Source organism: Crocuta crocuta, unplaced genomic scaffold, assembly GCF_008692635.1.
Source record: "Crocuta crocuta isolate KB4526 unplaced genomic scaffold, BGI_CrCroc_1.0 scaffold61, whole genome shotgun sequence".
NCBI classification, from domain to species: Eukaryota; Metazoa; Chordata; class Mammalia; order Carnivora; family Hyaenidae; genus Crocuta; species Crocuta crocuta.
In genome coordinates this window covers 6,533,975-6,559,324 of record NW_027528369.1, presented here as the reverse complement: position 1 = coordinate 6,559,324, position 25,350 = coordinate 6,533,975, and the positions used below count along the sequence as shown (strand labels likewise).

The 25,350-nt window shown below is 42.2% G+C and overlaps 1 protein-coding gene and 1 long non-coding RNA gene across 2 annotated transcripts in view; one reads left to right on the top strand and one right to left on the bottom strand.

Moving 5' to 3' along the window:
- CDH13 (cadherin 13) overlaps nt 1–25,350 on the bottom strand; it is a 1,024,187-nt gene that overhangs the window by 640,708 nt on the left and 358,129 nt on the right. The window contains exon 3 of the mRNA XM_077754065.1: nt 5,926–6,134. Within this exon, the coding sequence (XP_077610191.1) occupies nt 5,926–6,134 (209 nt within the window). The remainder of the gene's footprint in view (nt 1–5,925; nt 6,135–25,350) is intronic.
- Nucleotides 11,092–16,077, top strand: LOC144223476 (uncharacterized). Its single transcript, XR_013332703.1, has 3 exons — nt 11,092–11,325; nt 13,268–13,415; nt 15,334–16,077. It is a non-coding gene; the product is annotated as an uncharacterized LOC144223476 (long non-coding RNA).

The following is a 25,350-nucleotide window of genomic DNA, read 5'->3' as shown; positions in this document are numbered from 1 at the left end:
TAAGCCAGACAGTCAAAATTTAGTGCTCTGATAGGGGGGAGGGGGTGGTATCCAGGCAGGGTTCTATAAGGAGCAGGGAGGAAAAACACTTACTGATCCAGGGGGTAGTCAGAGAAGTGTCCCTAAAGAAGGGAAATCTTGGCAGTTTCAGTAGTATCAAAGGAGCTAGCCATGTGAATTGGCGCTGGCCATGGGGTAACTGGGGCCATAGTAAGGGAGGCATAATCCAGACCAAGGAGCAGCCAGCATGAATGGGAGGGAGAGCTTGGCCAATTCAAGAAACCAGAGTGGTTTGGTATTAGAGCAAGGAGCCCAGAGTTCAGAGCAGGGAGTCATGTGAAAGGGATCATGTGTTCTACTCATGCATTTATTCAAAAGATATTTATTGAACACCAACTATATGTCAGGGATTGTGTTGGGTGCTGGGGATAGAGCTGTGGGCACATCAGAAGAGAAGGAAGGAAGGAGGAAGGAAATAGGAAGGAAAGAGACTACATTCCTGCCTTCAAGGAGCTTACAGTCTTAACAAGGAACCAGACTTTAAACACTTGAACAAGGAAATAAATGCATAATGTACAAACTAAGAAGAAGATTATGAAGGAGCAAAACCATTGCCAGCAATGAAGACACTCCTTTGGAACAGGGGGGCAGGGAAAGGTCTGGGAAGTTAAGCATTCCAGAAGGTCAAGCTACTTAAAGATGAAAGGAACCAGAGCTGAGGGAAGGATACAGAGACCAGACAGGTTAGACCGTGAAGGGCCTTTGCAGACATCTACGAAGACTACAGACTATTATCCTAGGGGCCAGGTGGGCTGATGACCAAGCAAGGTCCCATTAAGCAAGGAGTAAAGTGATCAGATCTGCACTTAAGACATGGCCCCAGCGTGAGAGCAGGACAGTAGATCCAAGCCCGTGGCCCACTGGCCCCCACAACTTTCCCTCTAGCTCGTGCATCTGCTTTCTTCATGAGCACCCAGCCATCCAGGTCACAGGCACCTAAATTCTATTGCTGCTTAGAGTGTAAATGCCCACAGTTCAGATGAAGCTACTAGACACAGTCTCTTCAGTTTTCAAACTGGAATTCAGAATAAATTTCTATAAGCTCCCTTACTTCATCCAGTTCTGTAACTGATGTCAGTATTCCTTGCTATCATCCATAGTCACTGAAGCTACAATTTCTTAAGTCACAAAGAAAAAAATTTAAAAAATGGCTTTTTTTTTAAAATGCCAGCTGTGAAAATGAGATTGATGAGTCCCATTGCCACAGTAGGTAAAGTCATGTCTACCTAAGATGCTTAAGGAATGACACAGGGCTTTCCCATATAACCTTTTAAGCCCTTGCAGCCAAGGTAAAAATAAGAAAATCAAGCCAAGCCTTCTGCTGTCTTCCCATTCTCCGCTGTCAGGCAGCGAAGGACAGTGAGGGACAGCAGATGTGGTGTGGGGCAAGCCACGATCTGCCAGACATACTTTTGTGAGTGGAGTTTATCGTTACCTTCCCCAGGCTAGAAACCCCTCTCACAGGCATGGTTAGCCTCCGCCCTTCCGTAACAATCCAGCCACCCCTGTTAAAACATGAGGGACGAAGCTGCTCTTCTGAGCTCTCAGGTCTAAGCTGATCTTACAGGTACAAGCCCAGACAGGTAGGAGCTTCTGGGCAGCCCATTGAAATTGCAGAGACAGCTTGGGAGTTGATGATTAAGCTATTAACAACTGGATTTCATATGGTCAGGCTATATGCTCTCTGGGTGAAACGGGATCACAGATAGCAGGTAAAAATATGAGAGGCGCGTGGGGTTATTAAATATCTGAGCTCAAGTACTGCAGCTGAGCTGGGCCTCACTGGGCTTACGTTCATCTTAGAGTCCTGCCTTCCAAAACATAATGCTGTGGAATTAGCCACTTGGATACGGAGTCTGTTTTGGACACAGTGCCCTCTCTGAGCACACCTTCTCTTTCTTTGGTTTCACTTTCTCCTCCTGTCCTTAATCTCAGCCTTCTGTCTCCTGGCCTCAGTGAGGTCATTTACCCCCCAGCGCCAATCCTTTCTCTAGAGGTTCCAATATGATGACATTGTTGGGATGGGTTTCCCAGTGCTCTGTGCTGTGCCCAGCAGACTGATTCTGTGATGCAGGCTCTATTCTTACCCCTGTCTCAAAATAAGGATATTGAGGGTTAGGGAGTTGCGTGGCATGCCCAGGGTCACACAGTTATAGCTGGTGGTACAGAATTTGAACTCACTTAAGTTCAACACCAAAGCTGAAGCCCTACCACTATACTATTCTCGCTCAAAATGTTTACCCTGAGATCTGGTTCCATCTTCCCTGCTGTCTCCTGGACATCCCTGTCACGATGTTCCTAGGAGCCACTAGCTCAACACACCCAAGGCTGACTGAGCAAACTCCTTTCCCAACCACCCCTTTTCTGACTGGCTGAATTCATCTCCATCCTCCTGGCCTCCAGAGATTGGAGTCACCCAAATCCCAAATCCTGGCTATTTTTCTGTCAAACCACACCTTCCATTTGTTGGTTTCTTCTGTTGCTACTGTATTGGTCTGACTCATGTCCTCATCTGTTGAAGAATGGGCAGGAAAGAGAATGGATATTTGGATGGAGAGGCCAGATCTCAATCTCATTTCTGCCAGCTTCAAGCGAGGAGATCTTGGCCAACTTCTCACATCCATAGGAAGGGGTAAAGTCATCAGCCCCACAGGGAGGTTGTGAGGGTTAAAAACAATGGACACTAAAAGCACACTGAGATGCACACACCTAAGACACAAACACTCTCTGTGTCTCAGTTTCCCTCATCTGTAAAATGAGGACAGGAGCACATGCCCCATAGGTGGTGGGAAGATTTAACGAATCAGCATTTGTGGTTCACAAAAGAAGCAGCTGCACACAGTGAGGGCCCTGTACATGCTGGCTGTCTTCCAACTTCCTCTATCCTCTCTGCTTCCTGCCTGCCTGCCTTCCTTCTTTCCTTCCTTCCTGCCTTCCTTCCTCCCTTCCTTAATATAATTTATTGTCAAATTGGTTTCCATACAACACCAGGGCTCATCCCAACAAGTGCCCTCCTCAAAGCCCATCGCCCACTTTCCCCTCTCCCCCACCCCCATCAACACTCAGTTTGTTCTCGTATTTAAGAGTCTCTTATGGTTTGCCTCCCTCCCTGTTTGTAGCTTTTTCTCCCCTTCCCCTCCCCCATGGTTTTCTGTTAAGTTTCTCAAGATCCATCTATGAGTGAAAACATGGTATTTGTCTTTCTCTGACTGACTTATTTCACTCAGCACTGTTACCCTGTTTAGTCCTTTTGCAACATACTCTTTGATTTTCCCTGCCCACCCATGAGCTAAGCTGACTTAGGTCCCATTGCTTCCCCTGTCTAACAGCTGGGGCTGCTTGGCTACACATAGTAGGGCCTCAAAAATACCAAAGAAATCTCTCTTAAGGACTTTGTTCTCCTTGGAAGAATGCTTTGGCTAGCCATTTTGTTTTCCCATCCTTTTTCTTTTTTAATTGTTTTGGACTTTATATTACAGACGCATCTGGGCAGTTTCACAAGGCCTATTTTCAAACTTCATAAAATTACTGAAGGCAGGAGATGCATGCCCGTGCTGCTGGAGTCTGGCAAACCAAACGGCATGGCAGCCTCCACTGTGCTTTATAAGAAGCAGGTAATCACAGGCAGGTTTTGGTGACAATGTGCGCAGACAGTGGCAAATGAGAAATGGCTCTGAAGGGGCGTGGCCTCCAGGAGAGTGTCCCTCTGGGACTCAAGAGGCCAGTTCTTCAAGGCTGAGTCTCTTCATATTGAACCTTCCCAGCCTGTCAAGGTGGAATCTGTCCTGAGAAGTGGCTAGAATTCTTGCTGCTCTTCTTAAAGCTAAATAGTATGACACTGTCTTTTCTGGATGTAGAGATGAGCCACTAATCATGATGAACAATATCCATCTAAATACATCCCTTCCCACATGCAAACCCCCTTCTGTGAATCCCTGTGCCATTTACTTGTTCCTAAGAAGCACATTGTGCTGTAGAGCCCAGCAATTTTGCCACTTTAGATATTTGCCAAGTCATTTATATCATGAGTTAGTGAGATGCTGTGAAAATGACCATGGCTAAGTGAGAGAAAAGCTGGCTTTTGTGGTGCCAGTGGGTTCCCACACTGGATGTATTCATCAATATCCTATTTTCTTTGAAAATATCAGTGGCACACTGTGGATTCATTTTTAGCTTGCTATCTACCCTTAACTCACAGACTCGCAGATATGAAGGGCAATTACGGTGTTTGTCTGGTCCAGGGATGGCAAATATACTCCATCCCTAGAAACATCTCTAAAAGATCAATGGATAGTAGCTTCCAGAAGCACTGCATTGGGAAAGACAGTCAGGTCAAGCCAGGGATAATGAGCAATACCTGCCAGGAGTATGGTGACAGAATGGGCCAGTGCACATGCCACTTATTTGCCATCCCAGACTCTTTCACCCCTCCAGTCGGCAGATAAAGAAGTTTTATGATTCTTTCAAGATCACACAGACAGCAGTGGCGGGGAGGCAACACTCTCATTGCCAGTTGCCCTGTCTCTGCTCTCCAGCTATAGGACCAAGGTTCACTCCACTCCCCACCCTCCACCCCTGAGGAGAATTAGCAGATAAAGCAAGGTTATGGGGAGTGTGGCAGATGGGGAAAGGCAGAGAGAATCAAGACTTTGAAAAACTGGGTAAGACCAGACCATCAAGCAGGAGAAAACTCTGTCCACACCAAGCTGCGGACACAGCATTATTACTGTTATTATTTTGCTGTGTGTTTGTCTTTCTATCAAGAAACCATAGAGTCTTTAAGCTCTCGATGAAGGTGAGCCCACTGTAGTAGTGAAAAGTCTCAGGAAGCTTAAAGGGCAGTTTGTAGCACTCTTTTTTTGTTTAATGTTTATTTATTTATTTTGAGAGATGGTGGGGGGGAGCAAAGAGGGAGAGGGAGAGGGAGAGAAAGAGAGAGAGAGAGAGAGAGAGAGAGAGAGAGAGAGAGAGAATCCCAAGCAGGCTCCGTGCTTCCATGCTATCACCACAGAGCCCTATGTGGGGCTGCATCCCACAAATCGTGCGATCACGACCTGAACTAAAATCAAGAGTCGGATGCTTAACTGACTGAACCACCCAGGTGCCCCCAGTTTGCAGCACTCTTAAAGTGTGTAAAGATAGGTGTATGGATCAGCATAGATGTGCATCTGGAATGGGCACCAGGGCATGGCAAAGGGGCACTGCCATATGTAATAGTCGCCTTGCTATACAAGCCCAGTGGGGCACTGCGATCTTGCTTGCTCAACCACCATTTCCCATCCTCACATAACAGCATGCTAATTTACTTTGAGTAACTACCCATCTTTCACTCTCTGCCCATAGGGAGATGGGGCTGACTCCACCTGGCTTGAAGATAAGATGTGTGACTCACACTTAGCAGACTAGAGCATCACTACCCAATGGACCCAGTGATTGGTTCAGGGGTGGATTTGTGATCTAATGAGAGCCAGTGAGATTCGATTTCAAGCATTTGCTGGCATTATTGGGAATAGGTGCTCTCTCAGGGGACTTCACACACAGGGAAGACAGAGAGGGATGCGACTCTCTAACAGCAAAGCCAGCAGAAGGAAGATAGAACCATGAAATGGGTAAGGATCAAAGCTGATGTCTTATTTGGGCACGGGTACATAGCCTTGCCTGAAGGCAGTGTTATCCCCAAAATATCTGTCACATTAGCCAGTAAATTCTCACATACCCCCTCCATAGTTTTTTGAGTTGGGTTTTTGTCATTTGCAACAACAAAAATGCCTTGGTCAGTAATAAACCAAAGAACTATCTTCCACATAAGACATACAGACCCAATGTTCCTCTGTGGACCCAGTTTGTCCCAAACAGCTATGTTACCTGCAAGGAGCCCTGGATGTCTTTCCCTCCAACAATCACGAGTTCTGCCATGTCTTCTGCATGAGGAGTCCGGGCGTGGACAAACAGAGTCTTGCCCACTGCAGTTATGTTTTTCAGGGCAACTAAGCTGCCGTCATTGTTCACCTTGAAGTATGGGCTTGACACCTCATAGTGTAGCTTGTTATTTCCCTTGCAGTCACTGAAGGTCACTGGGGAAACAAAACAAAACAAAAAACAGATGAACAAAAACAGAAAGGGTATGAGTAGGTTGGACAGCTTGGTTCCGGAGATACATCTGACCATTAAATGTGGATTAGTGCTCCCCACCCAGGTCTACAAATGCTCCCCCTTGTCCCATGGCATGTCCTTGTAGCCCTCTGGCTTCGATTGTGCTGGAGGACTTCATTCTAGATCCATCCTGGATCACCTTTCTTGTTCCAGGCAGATGCTAAGGACTGAGGACGCAGAGATGAATCGGACCTTTTAAGATAGTAGAGGCTCTGGGTTCTACAGAGTGGTTTGGAGGAAAGAAGGGAGGTCAAGAAAACCAGTTAGTCTGGTGGTGTACCAATGATGCCTGGCCCAGATTAATGCAGTGGTGCGATAGATGTGAATGGAATTCCTATAGTTGAATGGCTTAGTCATGTGTGGGTAGGAATAGGAAAAGCAGCTGTTTTTATGGGCAAGCACACAATTGTACTACTTGTTTCTTTCCTCACCCCACTTTTGTTTTCTTAGCTCTCTGCTGAATAGGTTTGTTTAGTAAACCTTTAACTGAAACATAACATTGATATAGAAAAGCACCTAAATTAGAAAGTACAACTTGATGTATTTCCATAACATGGGTGTGCCCATGTCCTGGGTGCCAAGGCCCAGACACAAAATACTAGCCCTTCCCCTCCCTCCTGAGTACAATCCCCACCCTCCTCCGTGGAGGCCGCCCTATGCTGACTTCTGATGCCATAGATCTATTCCACCTGCATTTGTACTTATGCAAATAGGATCATCCAGTGTGTGCTCTTTTGTATTTGGATTCTTCCACTCAGTATTATGGCTGTGAGATTCATCCATGTGGCTGCAAGTCAAAGCAGTTAATCTGAACCACTGTGTAGTATTCCAGTATGTGGCTATAATGAATTTATATACTCTTTTTTTTAAAATGTGTATTTGCTTATTTTGGGGCAGGGAGAGAAGGAGGTAGAGGGAGAGAGAGAACCCAAAGCAGGCTCCATGCCATCAGCGCAGAGCCCAACGTGGGGCTCAGTCCCATGAATTGTGAGATCATGACCTGAGCCAAAATCAAGAGTCAGATGCTTAACCAACTGAGCCATCCAGGCATCCCTATTCTGCTTGATGGGTATCAGGGCTATTTCCAGTTTGGGGCTCTCAGCAAATGCTAGGAACTTTCTTGTGTGTCTTTGGTGACAATATCTACCTTGGTTTGAGCACACTGTTAAAGCCATATAAATATTTGATGAACTAATCTGATCATTCTATCCTGGGAGATAATTCTTATGGTGATAATAACCATATCAGTTGATAATGATAACGGCTAATGTGAACTGAACACTTTCCACACGCAAGGCTTAGTGTTAATCATTTTACGTACATTATCTTATTTAATCTGCACAATGAATGAGGTGCTTTTTTGACCCCAGTTTATAGATGAGGTAACTGATGTTTGGAGAGGGCAAAGGAGGTGCCCCACACATAGTTTGTAAATGACAAAACCAAGGTTTGAGCCCTGGTCCATTTTCCTTTCACAACTATATGTTTCAATAAAGACAAAGCCTCATAGAAAATACAGCCCTCCTGGGGCGCCTGGGTGGCTCAGTTGGTTAAGCAACTGACTCTTGATTTTGGCTCCGGTCATGATCTCACAGTTCCTGAGCTGGAAACCCATGTTAGGTCCTGCACTGACAGAGAAATAAGTAAATAAACTTTATTTACTTATTTATTCATTTTTGAGAGAAAAAGAGAGAGCTAGAGCGAGAGCATAAGTGGTCGGAGGATCCGAGGATCTGAAGCAGGCTCTGAGCACACAGCGGAGAGCCCAACGGGGGCTCAGACTCAGAAACCATGAGATCATGACCTGAGCGGAAGGCAGATGCTTAACCAATGGAGCCACCCAGGCACCCCAACAGATAAACTTTAAAATACAGCCCTCCTAAAATCCCATCAGAACCGGAGGCACCTGACTGGCTCAGGTGGAAGAATATGTGGGACATGGGACTCTTGATCTCAGGAGATGTGAGTTCCAGCCCTATAGGGGCTGTAGATATTATGTAATCAAAAAACCCATCGTATGAATATAAGGATGCGAGCACCCCATTCAGTCCTGCTTCTGTGTTCCTGCCCAGCCCTAAAGCACGCTGCACAGTGTGCCATTGAGGATCCTCTGCATCAGGGCCCCAGCACCTTTTCTGGCTGCCAAGCCAGCTTTAGGGACATCTTTGTACAGGCACACAGGTAGATTTCTGTGAGTCTATAGTTCTCAGACATTTGTTCACTTCTTTTGACCATCTTGGTAGCCGAGTAATTGGGCAAAGATGGACACAGTCCCTGAGTTGAGGTGCAAACAGAGAAACAGACATTAACTCAATACCTTATAAGTAATAGGGGACCAATTCCAGGCAGGAAGAACCACAACATATGCAAAGGTCCAGTGGCATTCAGGGAATTGTAAATAAACCAGTGGGATGGGCAGAGAGAGCAAGGGAGACAGCAGGGAAGAAAGAGTGGAGATAAGCTGGAAATGTGGGGTCTGGAAGGCCACATAAAGTCTTATTCCTCCAAGAAAGCTTTGGGCCCTCCTATCACAACTATAGAACCAACTTGTCTCTGCCTGAGTCTCATACAACTACAGCTCCCCATTGCAAATGATGCTAGGACTCAAGGTCCTCCATGGCTAAGCTGCCCATTGGCCTCCCCGCTGGCCTCTGCCTTCACTCTGTGCCTCACTCATTACCCACACCTGTGCCAGCCTGCACCTGCATTCTCCCACCCCTTTGCTCATATTGCTCCCTATGTGCAGAAGTTACTTCCTACCTTCTTTAACCTGTTAACTCTTACTCATTCTTTAAGAGTCAGCTCGGGCAGTTGTCCAAATACCCTCTTTGTGTTCCCAGACTTTCCTGCACATGAGGTCTTTTATATTATGTTACATCAATATGTTTACTTTATATATCTGTTTTCCTCATCAAAACCAAGAGCAGAAGATGAATCTTATTTTTTTATTCATCCCTCTATTTCCACCAATGAACAGAATGCTTTTCCATACAGGAAGCCATCAATAATGATTACATGTAATTCGATTGCTTTCCAGGCAAAGTGATTCTCTAGTGGTGGCCGACTGGTGGAACTTCTTTCATTATTGCCATTCTAGGCGAGGGCAGGCATTGAGAAAGAAAGCCCCTAGTTGCCTCTGGTCTTGGTTAAGCCCAGGACTGGAGACAGATAGGAAATGAATGTCCATGTGGCCCCCTTAGTTCCCCAGACCCTGTGTGCTTCCCTTTATGAAAGCACTTGGCCTCCCATGCTTAGCTTTGACTTGGCTCATTGGCGAAGTCAGAGGTGGTTCTAATCTATCTTCATCATCCCAGTGATGCTGTGCATAGTCCCAAGCTGGGATCAGTGCGCACATGTTGAATGAATGTTTTGACAAATGACAGTAACAACATCTATCATTTATTGAGTGGCATCTGAGCACCAGGCTCTGTGCCAAGGACCTTGTATTCAGTCCCTTCTTTTAGTCTCCTAGCAATTCTAACCAAGAGCACTACTTTCCTTTCTGCTTTTCACTATGTACCCCACTCCAGGATTAAAATGTTTGCCTAATTGCCACCACTGTCATGAAATTTTAATGGCACAGATATACTGCATATCTGTTTACTTATGGTATGTGCCTCTGCGCTTTACACAAACACACACAAAGTGCAATGTTTGCCCATCCCCCATGCCACTCCTTTGGCAGAAGTATAGCCCCAATGAAAATACATGCTCTGTAAGCGTCACTTTCCATTTTACAGAAAAACAGACTGAGTCCTGGAGAGATTGCTTAACTTGCTCAAGTGCATACACTCAGAGAAAGCAGGAACCTGTCCTCAGTCCATCTGTCTGCCTCTACAGTTCAAGGTCTCAGTGCATCCATTTCCTGGGAAATGATGCATAAGAGGGAAATGGGAAGTTGCCCCATCCTGACGTCCTGACGCCACTCATTCATCCCTCTAGGCTTCTCAGAAGTGCCAGGTAAGGACGTACTGAAGGATCAAATCCATATTCAGGATCCGGCACATCATAGACACCCAATGTAGTCTAGTTTTCTTCCCAGCTTGCACTATCAAATAGCTAAGGATTGCAAAATTGGGTCCTTGTTTGTTTTAGATAGATACCTTTACCAATTCAGGAGAAGATGCTCTAGACTGTGGTTCTTTTTCAAGGCTATGAGAATCACCTGGAGAGCACTAAAAAGAATAGAAATACCTGCTCAACTCCCAACCAAGATTCTGATATAACTGGGCTGGTCTGGGGTCTGGACATTAGTATCTCTTTCAAGCTCCCCCAGACAAATCTAATGCAGGACCTCAGACAATGGATTGCTTGTTGAGATGCCAGGTTTCCACATTTCCCAGCCATCCTTGGCGCAGAGAGGAGGTTTGGGACCTAGCATGCCAGGAACTGCTATTCCCATGCCCTAAGAAAGGGCCATTTTAATGGTAGGCATCTAAGCCCTTTTCCAATCCTGGTTCATGTGTAGCAGCCCTGTGACCTTGGGCAGACCATCTATCCTCTTTGCACCTCAATGACTTCGTCTATAAAGTGGGACAAATAGCACCTCCCTCACAGGTACTGTGATTCTTCTGGTGAGCATTCAACATGATCATATATACCTACATGACAGCATGGTGTTCTATGAATAAGAATTATCACCATCATTACTTCTATAATTGCGGGCTTTAAGGAAGCGATGTTTTCCTTTTCCTGCACAGCTTCCTGCGCCAGCTGGCTTTCCACCTGCCTCCTGGGTCCTTCCTTCTCTTTCTAGTCAGGTACCCATGCTCTGGCCTGCTGGGCCGAGCGTGGTTACCATGGAGATGGTTACTATAGGTGCCTCAGCTGGGGGCCAAGGGTGTGAGGCAGATGATTCCAATCCAGCCTTGGCCCATCTTTGAATCCTCCTACTTTTCTTGGCAAATCCCAGCCTTGAGAGGTTGTGAAGGAAAAGATGACATCAAAGGAGTAAAATTACAGGCCCTGCCCACAGCAGACTCAACAGATAAATGGATTGTCTGTATAGATAACTTCCTACCAATCTAAGGTATTATTTTTCCTAAAAGCATGACATTGCACTGAGAGATTCACACTCATGATTGCAATGAATCTTCACATAACCACTGCAAGGTAGGTAATTTTTTCTTTCCCTCTAGGAACTGAGACTTGGGGAGGTTGAATAAGGTTAGGGCCACGCAGTTAGTCTATGCTAGTCTGCCACGGTGAATGTAATCCTTCCTTCAAGGCTCCCAGCCTACAGTTCTGCCACATTTTCATAGATGATCCATTATTCAGTTAATATCTTTCTTTTACTTGTCTCATATTATTTATTCTCACAAATTATTTGAAGATAACATTTATAATACATGTTGGATGTACCAGATGTTCTTTATCTCTAAAAATGTTAAATGAAATCTAAAGAGTCAAATGAAAACAAAAATTTGTCTTTGCAGCCACTAGAGCCCTCCCGAAATGCTGAACTGGGCTCCATGCCTCTCTGCACATTCCTCATTTGGATAAATTCATGCCTGGCTCTCTCCTACTCAGGTTCATAATCTACAAGGGATCCAATAGAACTCCATATGATTATTTGATATAATCCAGCAGGCCTTCTGATATTTGAAAAAATATATTTAACATAAATAATTCAGGTTTGAGAGAGATGCAAACCTTAGAAAAGGCATAGATCTAGACTTTGCCAGAGACAGCAACTTTGGCCATAGGTAAATGGCAGATCTGAAATATATGAAAAATACTCAATAAAAAGAGAAACAATTCACCATACTCTTTTTTTCCTTTTTCCTCCTAGAAAAACAGACTCTACTTCCCCCCTCATTATAATTTTACCTTAAAATCCCTATTAAAGGGTGCAACTGATAGCCTCAGCCTTGCATTGTTGTTTCATATTATTAACTTTGCTGACACAACCACGATATCCGTGATTCTCAAACTTCAAATTTTTTTAAGGTTTTATTTATTTATTTTTGAGAGAGACAGAGACAGCATGAATGGGAGAGGGGTGGAGAGAGTGAGTGAGAGAGAGAGAAAGAGAATATCCCAAGCAGGCTCTGCGCTGTCAGCACAGAGCCTGATATGGGGTTTGAACCCATTAAACTGTGAGATCATGACCTGAGCTGAAAACCAAGTCTCACAATTAACTGACTGAACCACCCAGGCACCCCTCAAACTTTTTAATAGAGATCGAGTCAGTGCATGTTTGGGGACACAGGTTTCAAAGAACATATTAAGGATGAAACTGAATAGTTTGTGTCTATTTTTTTTAAATTGTATTTTTTTATTTGAGAGAGAGAGAGAGAGAGAGAGAAGGAGGGGCAGAGAGAGAGGGAGACACAGAATCTGAAGCAGGCTCTAGGCTCTGAGCTGTCAGCACAGAGCCTGACACAGGGCTTGAACTCAGGCCCCATGAGATCATGACCTGGGCTGAAGTCAGAACACTTAACTGACTGAGGCCCCAGGCACCCCATCTACCAATTTTTAAAAAATGTGTTTCTATAGAGACCATCCCCCTCAATAGCTTGGAATGACACCATGACGATAATTGAAAAACATTCTAATAAACAATTAAATTTGTGAACAAATGTTCAAAATCTCTATCTGAGGGGGAAAAATAAACTTTCTGTGCTAATACAAACCTACAAAGGACTTCCTAACATAGTTTATCACTATGGCATTTAAAATAGCTTCTGGAAATAAAAAAATATACATATAATATACTGTACATAGGGATTTATTGGAATCAAGTGCACAACATCATTCTTTGCGATAATCTTTGAACACCCCAGGAGAAGAAAGGGGGAAGTGAAAACTCCCCACCTGGGGGAAAAATGCAAATGAGACAAATGGCACCACTCAGAGTTTCAATTATGCTTTCAGCATGTTTCCACTCAAAATGTCCTCTGGGCTTAATGCAAATGTCACAAAAAGACAAACTTTAGCTGGGAGACAAAACCACAATTGAAATGGGAAGTTTGGCACATGAATTAAGGGGTTTAATCTTCCTGACCTTGATTTTATACTTTTTTATTTCTTTCTTTTGAATGTGATTCTTGAGGATGAAAATCCAAAAGACATAGATTTCTTACCATCTTGAAATGTGTGATCAAGCAAATTAAGCTGTATTATGATACCAGGAAATATGAAAATGCAAATGGATTTAAATTTGTCTGCAAAATATAGATCAGTCCTGCTCATGTAGATAGGTATGTACTAAAATATGCAATTTGTCCTACTTTTATAAGTGTTTGGGGGTCAGTCTATGATCCATACGCTCACATCTTCGATGGGCAAATGGTCTTAAATACATATGTACATTTGTAGAGACTTGAAAATTGGTCTGCATGTGAGAGGTATGTGTAACTCTTAGAGTTGGTGGTTAGACTACTTGTCCAGTTGGCTGAGTTTGTGTGTGGATCAGTAGCCCATGGGCTTTCAATCAGTCTTCCTAGAAGCTGAATCTCTCCCACAGATAGATGTGCTTGGATCTACAGATAATCTGCTTTTAGCAATCTCTAGTCACACACAGAAGGGAGTGGCTTTGTTTCAGCAGTTATGTTGGTTAGGGGAAAAGTCCTAATTCATAGCATTTGCCAATGTCTGTGGTGTAAATATTCTAAATATGGCTGATTTCAGCTACCAATGTGTCTTCACTTGGCTTGCATTTTCTAGAAACTTAACAACCAGTTCTCAGGAGCACACATATTAGCTGGCTCCAGCACACCACTGAGACCAGGAAATGACTCTGTCTACCAGAATGTAAATTGTTTACTCTCCCTTAGGATATACCAGATATCCCAGTACCCCTGGCCTCATTAGTAAAACAGAATCCAGTTGTTCCAATAGTAAGAAGATCTACATATTTGTTCATTTGCTAGTCCTTGCTAGGACATGGAAAGCTGTGCCTTTCTGATAACTAAAGTAGCATTTAATTCAGAAACATCAGATGGACTCTCCCCAGGATACAGAGCAAGACTAATTGCTTTTCACATCCCTCAGTATCCCACTGACATCCAGAGGTACCAACTTCCTTTAAAAGAGTTCATAAGGCTTAGTCCAGAGGCTCTATGAATCTGCCCAACTGAGAGAAACAGAAAGCATTTCCTATGGTTTCCCTGAACCCCTTCATTTCTCAAATGTTCTAGCCAATCAAACTTTCATTAACATATGTTTGGTCCTATCCACATTGGTCCAGATCTCCAGGTGATACAATAGGCACCTCACCCAGTCTTCACTTATTCTACCCTCCTGATACCTAAACACATTGAACGGTACCCTGTACTCCATTGTTGGCCTGGAATCAGCACTGATATCTGCACAACTTCTGTAAGGTTGTGGGCATGACTCATTAGCTCAGGAACACATTTTACCTGCAAAGTCTTTGTAGATTTGATGAGTGCAGAATGCACAGTCTTAATACTATCTTACATTTTGATTCCAACTTTGATAAAATAGAGTTTCAGTTCTATCTAGACAAAGATATTATAACGAATGACCTTGTCAGGTGATCTACAGAAACCTATTTTTGCCATGTAAACCCTTAAGGGTTTCCTCTTGGAACAAGACAGGGCCCACATCTGCTTTCAGGGGATTTTCTGCCTACCATTAAAAACTGAGCTGCTAGCTCTCAAACTAGTCTTTTCTGTCAGGGTTACATTTTCCTCTTGTTACAGATTCTTTAAAACATGGCAGATTGTTTTCTGAAAGAATACTGTACATCGTCTATCCCATGGTACTTATAATCACTATGAATTTGTATTTCAAATTGGAATTACTTTATATGGCATAGCGCTTGACACAATATACACTCAACCCTGTTCATTGAATGAATAAACAGCAGAACTGCAACCTGACAGCTAAGCAAATTTGAAACTCCCCAAACAAAACTGAGAATGATGGCCCAAACTCATATGAAGATTTGAATTAGTCGATTGAAAGGCACCCGATCAGCGAAATATTAATCACAGACTCAGCAACTTTGAGAATCACCAAGTCTCAGATTTACAGAGATCCCCTCTCAGTGATTTCCGTAGGACTAGCCCATGTCTCTTACATAGCCTTTAGTTTCTGAGTTATCTAGTAATTATGTGCAAACGTGTCTCCCTCCCTATTTCTGTGTACCAGATAAGTTAATGAGAAGCGAGACTTGCTCCCTGGCAACATTCAAGAGTTTTGGCCTTGCAGTTGGAGTCATCTGGAGACATGTGGCAGAGTGTCCTGGCTGAACCTAAATCGTGACTCAGATCCTGATCGTGTCTGATGCAATAAGACCTGTGGTTTCCCAAATACCGGTCAATTGCATGGGCAGATCCGCAAAGGGAGGAAGGGACCTGTGAGGAGGGAAGCTTCTATACGGTCACTTAGAGAGAGGCAGAAACAGAAGGAAGACAGAACTCAAAATTGGTTCCTACTCCATCCCCATGGGTTTGTAGTTCAAGAAAAGAATAAGCTATATATACAAGCTTAAAGATTCACAAACCATAGGCAATTTAGGTAATCTCAAGCTCTTTTAGCCTGGTTCCCTATAAACTGTGATGGTTAATGGTGGCTTTGCCTCATTTCTAAATGGAGTACACCTTGACTTTGCTCTGGTACAATGGAGGCAACAGTTTTGTGTCTCCTGGCATCTTGGAGGTTCATGGCTTTGAAGATCCTAGAGATGGACTTTGAGAAGCAGCCTTCTCACAAAGAGTGGTGAAGAGACACTTCCTTCAAGAGATTTTCAGGTACACTAAGCAACAAAGAGGCCAGAGGGAAGGTTCATGGGAGAATAATTTGTGAGTTTGTGTGAGGTCTTTCCAAAATCATCTTAATGATGGCCAGGGGAGGGGGTAAGTTGAAGTTTCACAACTGTGCAGGTGAGGGCTACAAGAATGTATTGTGCAAAGATTGTTATTTGCATGAGCTCATTATTGTTCAAACACTAGTAAAGCCTGAAGAAATTCAGATTTCCATTTGGAAGGGCTAGTATTTCTGGATGAAATAATTTGCTTGTTACTAGATGCTTTCAAGTAGAACCTAAATGGCTATTCAGCAGGAATGGTATGGAAGAGATTCTGATGTTGGATGATGTCTCTTAAAATTGGGAAATCCTATTATTCTAAATCTCAACATATTATCTAGCAACCCATTAAAAACATTTTTTTTCCACTTACAATGTGCAGGATAGTAGGCAGTAAGGGATAAATGCCAATAGAAAGATGAATACGGTAGATTATCTGCTTTCATAATATTCAGAGTCTAGAAGACTGGACCACACAACCATCTGGGGGATTGCCCTGTTGAAGGATGTGTTCCATTTCTTCATTGTATCAAAAGACCAAACAAGCACCACAGGGTAGAAATTACAAGCAAACAAATCAATAGGTAAATAAAATAATTTATTTCTAGCAGCAAGAGAAAGTCAACTAATGAGCAGGCACATCATTATCAGAAAGCATCCAAGATGAGGGATTATCAACAAGTATTTCTCACTTTATGAATGAGATGTGTTCTCTAAAAATTGCTTAGGGGCACCTGGGTGGCTTAGTCGGTTAAGCGTCCGACTTTCGCTTAGGTCATGATCTCGCAGTTCGTGGGTTCGAGCCCCGCGTCGGGCTCTGTGCTGACTGCCAGCTCAGAGCCTGGAGCCTGTTTCAGTCTGTGACTCCCTCTCTCTGTGACCCTCCCCTGCTCACGCTGTCTCTCTCTCTCTCCTAGAAATTAATAAAACATTAAAAAAAATATATATATATATAAAAATTGCTTAGAAAGCAAATTTCAGTTTATTTTCCCTATATTTTATTATAAAGTTGGATGTGTTCTTCTCAACAATGTTTTGGCCTTAAGCCATAATAAAATCATGTTTAAGAATGCAGCAACACATGAGAAACGTTTGAAGCAATGAACTATAGTTTTCAGGTAAATATATATACTAATACAAAAGCAAAATAGTGAAAATATACAAATCACATAAGCACATTTTTTAATGGACGTTGAGAGTTTGAAGATTTAATTATAACCTTGCCCATCATCACTTTAGCAAGACAGCATCATGGATCTAAAGGGCCTTTAGTGTTGACCCAATCTCTTACCTAGAACTCTAGGTGGAATGATCAATTGATCTTTTACTACACTCCCATGGAAAGTTTTGGAAAGGATAAGGGAGGTGTGGAGATGAAAGCAGGTAGGAGTGCAGCAGTGGTAGTCCAACATTTGGAAATAAATAAAAATGTCCAAGATGAGCAAACAAAAGTCCTGCAAAATGAGTCTTCAGAGAACGTGTATTGAATCAGCTTCTGATTTATAAGTATTAAAATAAATGTATAAAGTGTTATCAATAATAGAGAAGACATGGTCCCATCTCCTAAAGATCTTATAATCTATAACCTGAAGCAGTGCTCAATGAACAATGATCTCTAAATGTTGAAATGGGGAAGAGGAAGGTGGGTTCTGGGAGAAGTAACTGTTAAGCTTTTTTAAAAAAGTTGTTATTTAAATTCCAGTTAATTAGCATACAATGTAGTATTTGTTTCAAGTGCACAATGTAGTGATTCAACAATTCCATATGCCCAGTGCTCATCACAACAAGTGTACTCCTAAAGTGTACTCCTTAATCCCCATCACCTATTTAACCCATCCCCCTACCCATCTCCATTCTGGTTACCATCAGCTTGTTGTCTATAATTAAGACTCTATTTCTTGGCTTGGCTCTCTCTCTTTCTCTCTCTTTTTCCCCTTTGCTCATTTGTTTTGTTTCTTAAGTTCCATACAAAAGTGAAATCATATGGTATTGGTATATCTGACTTACTTAGTTCACTTAGAATAACACTCTCTAGCTCTATCCACTTCATTGAAAATAGCAAGATTTCATTTTTATGGCTGTGTAATATTCCATTATATCTATATATCTATATTTATATCCATCTATCTACCACATATGTGTCTATATATCTATCCATCTACCTACCACATCTTCTTTACCCCTTCATCACTTGATGGAATGATGAAAACCTGGGCTGTTTCCATAATTTTGCTATTATAGGTAATGCTCCTATAAACAATCGGGGTGCATTTATACCCCTTAATTAATATTTTTGTATTCTTTAGGTAAATACATAGTAGTGTAATTGCTGTATGGTACAATAGTTCTATTTGTAACTTTCTGAGGAAACTCCATACTATTATCCAGAGTGGCTGCACCAGTTAGTCTTCCCACCAAGTGCAAGAGGGGTCCCTTTTCTCCACACCCTCTATAACACCTGCTGTTTCTTGTGTTGTTAATTTTAGCCATTCTGACAGGTCTGAGGTTATATCTCATTGTAGTTTTGATTTGCATCTCCCTGATGGTCAGTGATGTTGAGCATCTTTCTGTGTGTCTGTTGGCCATCTATATCTTCTTTGAGAAAATGTCTATTCATGTCTTCTGCCCATTTTTAAATGTATCACTCATTTTTCATGTGTTAAGTTTTATAAATTCTTTATATATTTTGGATACTAACCCTTTATTGGATATGTCAACTGCAAGTATCTTCTCCCATTCCATAGGTTGCTTTTTTTGTTTTGTTCATTGTTTCCTTTGCTGTGCAGAAGTTTTTATTTTGATGAAATCCCAATAGTTTATTTTTGCTTTTGTTTACCTTGCCTTGAGGGCAAGAAAGAACTTCTAGAAATAAGGTTCTGGGAGGAGACACAGCGGGTGGAGTGTTTCAGGATTGGTAGAATCCAAGGTAAGTGTTAGAAATTCTACAGCCTAGGAACATATGGCTTGACAGAAGTTAAATGGTATGTCTAGGGTTGAAAGAGGTGTCAAAGGCAGAGTTGAGTGCAATCTTGAAGTAAGTGATTAGATCCATCAGGGGAAAACTCATAGAGCAGAAACCAGAAGTCTCTGTAGGTCAAATTTTAGGTAACACCTAAACCCTGAAGAAGGGTGAAGAAAATGCATGAATGGGGCTCCACCAGATCATTATGCAGTCCCAGAACATCTAAAACTATTCAAGAGCTTTTAAAGGCTGGGAGAAAAGCTGACTGTGGAATTTGCTATCAGCAATCTATCTGAAACTTTTATCAGAGAACTACTGAGATTTGGAGTTTCTGCAGACCAACCCCTGCTATTGTACCACAAAGCCGTCACAAATTCCCAGATCACAGCAAACAGAACATGATAGAGGGAGGACAGCAGCAGAGTCTGATCCATGGTCTTCAGTAGGGTTTGATTTTCATAAAACTCATAAATAATCTGTAGACAGTGCGTGAATGAGTATCTTCTGTATAAAACATCCTGAGGCGTTTTGAACAACCCATCCTTCATTCCCTGTGGATACCAAGAATGCTTCTGCACAGAGATGGCCTTATGCCACCTGCATTCCAGAGGGTTTAGAAACGTTTCCAGAAGATGTACTTGTGCTTGGGAGCCCAAGTATGCCGTCTGAGGCAACAATCCTTCCTAAAGGATATACTCAAGATATTGACAAGGTAGGTGGCTTGATAATAACCAGCAGCTTTGCCAGTCAACTTCCATAGAGTGTGGAACACCGGCTTCTACACCTTCCTAATTTCTTCCTGACCTGTCCTTTGGTAACCTGGGAGTTCTTTCAGGGCAAAAGCCTCTTAAAAGCTTTATCTTCATCTTTCTGGCTCTGCTTTGTGCTAACCCTGGCAAGAGCTGGCAATCAGAAATATTAACCAACTCTTTGGTTGCAACCAATTAATTCATTCAGCTCTTCCCTAATTGTAGTGGGTGAGACACTCGCCAGCTGCGATAACAAATTGGTTCTATCTAGTTGACAAAACCTTATCAGGAAATTAAAATAAGACGATCTGGCTTACAATACATGAAGCACAATTAATTCTTGTATTCATATATGGTTTTCTGATGTAAGCAAGAAAATGATCATCCCCGTAGGTCATGTCTATTCATCCTCCAGTTGCCAAGAGATTTTTATTGCATCCCTTATGCCATATGGCATCGTCTCTAGCTTCAGCCTCGTGGGAATGGAGGAGGAGGCCTGCCAAGAGTGTCTCATCAGTTGTTAAAGGTGTCCCGCTTTCTTGTGATTTCTTCACTCAACAATAGCCTGTGTTCATTTCCTTAGGAAGTAAAAGCCACTGCATCTGAAGGCCTTTGTTCTGCTTTCCACCCTACCTGAATTATCATGGGATGAGCATGAGCCAAATGTAAATCATAGCTTTCCATCAAAACTGGCAACTTTCGCAATTGAAGGATTCTTATATGGGATCTCACGTATATTACTGTGATTATAGGAGGCCCCAAGTGTCTGAAAATGTTCTTTTTGCATGTACCCACGGCAAGTCTAAGGTTCCTAAAATTTATTGCTAGTGCTTTTTCTTTATATATATATATATACTACAAGCTGAAGCATATGGCCCCACACAACTGTGATATTTACGATAATGAATCACAGATGTTTAAATGGATGTAATCTGAAAACACTTAAATGCTAAGATGCTGAAATCTTACTGCAAACATTGCAAAGTGAGGACCTTTGGATTATGTTCATTTTCAGATATTATCACAAGGAATAGGACTTTACATATCCTGGGAAAATAGCAGGCAGAAAGAAATTACTCCCCCTCCCCCTTTCAAGAAATACAGTGTTTAAAGTAAACAAGGAACTCCAAGGGTGTAGATTTGATAACTGGATTGTAGTCCCTTCTAGAATTAAGGGAGGTGCGCCTGGGTGGCTCAGTTGATTAAGCATGTGACTTTGGCTTAATCAGGTCAGGTCATGATCTCATGGTTTGTGAGTTCAAGCCCCGGGTTGGGCTCTGTGCTGTCAGCTTGGAGCCTGGAGGCTGCTTCAAATTCTGTGTCTCCCTCTCTCTCTCTGTCCCTCCCCCACTCATATTCTGTCTCTCAAAAATGAGTCAACATTAAAAAAATTTAGTATTAAGGGAGAACTTGCACAGTGGGTATTTTTTTACTGTGCAACCATCTTATAAATTCATATTGTATTAACGGTTATTTTTAGATACAAAAAAAATTTAAAATGTTACTGTACTGAAATGGAAGACACACCCATTTACCATTCATCACTTCTCATTTGCCCCATTAGCCATCACACGATTTGATGTGTATTCTACCAGACTTACAAACTATATCCACAGTCATCCAATAAGTAGTCTCGTTCTTCTATCTATACACACATTTTTTCCCTCTTACATTTCATGTAAGTTCATATATAAATATACTTAGTTCTTCTCCATGACTGCATAACACCACTTAGTATGGATGTCCTATTACTAAAACAGTTCTGGACACTCAGTTTTTCCTGTTTCATAATTAAGAACCACGTAGTAGTAAACACTTTATACCTGCCTTTTTGCATATATGTGCAAGTATTTTTCTCCAGTTGAGAGTGATCTTGGAAACTGCTGATTCAAAAGAAATGCCCGTTTAAAATTTACTTAGACACTGACAAATGGTCCACCAGAAAGGCTTTATTGATTTGGACTCTAATCCAAAGTATATTAGAGTTCTCTTTCCTCATACCAACAGTGGAAAATACACTTCTTGTATTTTTTGCCAGTTTGATAGTTGGAAGAAAGTCATGTTGTTAATTTGTGTATTCATGATGAATTGTGAGGTTAGTAGGCATTGTCTCATAGAACTGGCTATTTTTATTTCCTTTTCTGTGAATTTCAGGGTCTGTCAGAGTATTCAGGAATTCACACTGTCAAGTTGTCAATCAAATTGTTCCTTGCTTTTCCCCTCACCAGAGTCTGAGCTTCTTAAAGGAGGGAAGTGTGTCTTGTTCCACGTTCTCTCTGTTGTTTAGCCGACACCTGACATCTGTGTTTTGTTGAATGAATACGGGCTTATATGGAAGAGGCCGGTGTTTCTCTGCCACTACACAGTTACTTACCAGAGTCCCACTTTCAGAGAGGAGACTCACTTCAGCCCCGCCCCCCTCCCTGGGCTCCTTTCCCTTTCATGCTGTGCCTCCCCCTTACCAGAAATAAAAGCCTCACACTTGCAGGAATTTGGTCAGTGCAGTAACCCATGTATTTCTAGTACTAGCACAGAGCCAGACAGGCAGCACTTAGTAAATATTTTATAAATGCCTCAATCTTTGTATTATGATCTGTCAACTGTTTTGACACCAGATACCACACTGGCACCTAACTTTGAAAGGTGGACTGGCGTTCTTAATGCCCTTTCCGTTTTTCTGCTCCTGTCCTGTGTTGATGGGCAGCAGGGAGTCTCAGGGTTCTGACTGAGGCTTTAATCCCCACTTTGTGGACCAGGGTTTGGGATGTATACAGAGATTGTGAAAATGAGAACTAAAAGCTTGTGGGGCAACTTGTGACCAAATATCCCTCTAAACCAGGAGTCAGGAGTCTATAGCCTGCAACTCAAATCTGGCCCACAACCTGCTTTCAAAGTTTTACTGGAACACAGCCACACTCCTTATTTACATGTGGCTGTTATATATGTAAGTTCATATATAAATGTACTTGATTCATCTCCATGACTGCATAACACCACTTAGTATGGATGTCCTATTATTAAAACAGCTCCCTAGTTCTGGACACTCAGCTGGGGTCTACAATTGCAGGATAAATAGTTGCAAAAGAGACTGTATGGCTCATAAAGCCTAAAATATTTATTATCTGGATCTTGGCAGAAAAAGTTTGCTGATCTATGCTATAGGCCAAGGTCACACCCCTACCCATACATCCCCCCCAACACACTCTTCAAGATATCTACTCTCAGCCACCGGAGTGCTCAGACAAGTAAATTCAGCCACAATGTACTTTGCACTCAGTTTCATAATTAGCACAAAGACTATCAGTGGAGGGGGATAATGGCTAACATACACTTACCTAAATGTTATCTCAATGCCTGAGTATTGCCTTTAATTTTTCCAAAATAAAATCTGCCAGGAGATATTTTCCATTGAAAATAGATCCTCAAGTGGTTTAGCTTTTTAAATACACTTTAAAAATCCATTATCTGCAGTCGTTAAATATATGGACAAGCGCTCATGGAAAAGATGAATATATCCAGAAGAGCAGAAGGGGATTGTGTATATCTATATTTTTTTATGTCTCTAAAGCAATAATTTAATTTACAACCAAGAAATTAGCTGAGAATCATGCTTTTGATCAAGTTCACACATAAAACTGTTTGTCTTCAAGGTCTGTTTCCCACACTGAAAATAATCTGTCATCTTTTAATGTGATTTGTCATTAATTTTTGTTTCTTTTCTTGTACAAAGTCTGTCATTGCTTTCCCCTAAATGACTGAGATGTCTGCTTTTCTTCACTCTCTCAGTGAAGTCCCTTGAAAATTTAGCTTCTGGAAAAATGAAATAGGAATTATGCAGCCCAAAGGTAGTAGGGAAATAGTTATTTTATTTTATCTTATTTTTCTGACAAGGATCAGCTCATTAGCAAGAAACAAAGAACCATTTCTTAAAGAAAAAAAAAAGCACAATTTCTTTGAGCAAAGGGGGAAAAAGAAGAAAGGTAGAAACCAAAAACCCTCAAACTGGTTTAACATCTCCATAAAGTCAGATGCTACACTGGAACTGGAAAAGGATCATCACTGTGTGTTTTATGTACCTAAAAATCCACTGAACTCAGGAAAGTACCACATTTAAACTATAGCACATATTTCCTCTGTAGTTTTATAAGTTTCCATTGGGTGATTCCTGGGTTCTTACTTAGTTCCTTTCAAGCCTGGGTATCATGGATATGAATTCTTCCTTCAGCATCAGAGTCCTGGGAAGAAGGCCCCAGTTCTGGACTCAGATAGGCATAAAAATGACATCTGGTGATATTAACTCAGCAAGACTAGGTGAGAAAGAAAGAAAGAAAAGAAAAGAGAGAGAGAGAGAGACAGGGAGAGAGAGAGAGAGAAAGAAGGAAGGAAGGAAGGAANGAAAGAAAGAAAGAAAGAAAGAAAGAAAGAAAGAAAGAAAGAAAGAAAGAAAGAAAGAAAGAAAAGGCAAGCAGACAGGCCCTCTCAGTCTCTCACAGTGACAACTTTGAAAATAGTAGTCACAGCTGGAATGATAAAACAGGTGCTGTGCTCAGCCATGGACCCTCTGAGGAAAGTGGGCCCAGGTAGGCACAAGACCCCTGGCTCTATGGAGCCTCTTGTTGAGTTTGGGTGTGGAAGTTCAGGAGGGTAAAATACAGTGGTTCCTAAGAGCTCTGCATAATGAAAGATGAACCGGGAGAGGAATAATTGAGACAGGAAGGTGTGAAGAGCAAATTGGGGGTGGAAGGGAGAGAAGAAAGGGGAAAGCCAGAGAGATGGTGGAAGATCATGAACGTATCCTTGCAGCCTTAAACTCTCAGCAAACTCTGCCTTGCTCACAAGTGTGCATGTATGTATGTTTGCATGTGTCTGCAATCTGGTGTAGGAGTCATGTCTCCACTATATACATAAAAAAGCAAAAAACCATAAAGGCAGGGGACCCAGAGGCAAGACAGGTCATGAGGACGTGATCTCCTAGAAACTGATATAAATTAGGGGAAGGGCTTTAGATCTCCACAGCTTATGGGGCTATGAAGTTAGGGGCTCAATTTCAGTTTACCTAACCCTCTAGGGGTTAAAGAGTGCCTGCAAACATCTGATTTACATTTGATATTTATTCAGCTCTTTCCATGAGCCAAGCAGTGTGTTGAGATGTTGCATGGCTTAACCCAAAATAATATTAATTTTTCACAACTCTGGGAGATACTAGTGTTGTTTCCCATTTTACAGATGAAGAGACTGAGCCTACAGGGGAACTTTATTATTTTTTAATGTTTATTTTTGAGAGAGAGAGAGAGAGTGAGAGGGGGAGGGGCAGAGAGCAGGATAGAAGATCTGAAGTGGGCTCCACGCTGACAGCAGCGAGCTCCATGCAGGGCTCAAACTCACAAACAGCGAGATCATGACCTTAGTGGAAGTCAGAAGCTCAACCAAGTGAGCCACCCAGGCACCCCTTACAGGGAAGTTTTATACCTGTGAAGCTATACCTTTATGACAGGTATAGAAGAATTTTGTCTCCAAAGAAGTCTGCCTGACTTCAAAGCTCTTACGTCTCAGTACTCTGTTCTGTTGTCTCTCATCTGTTCAGCAAACTGAGTCTCAAGAATTGTGCTGGATTCCATCTGCTTAAAACAGATGGACAGTGAGCCCCT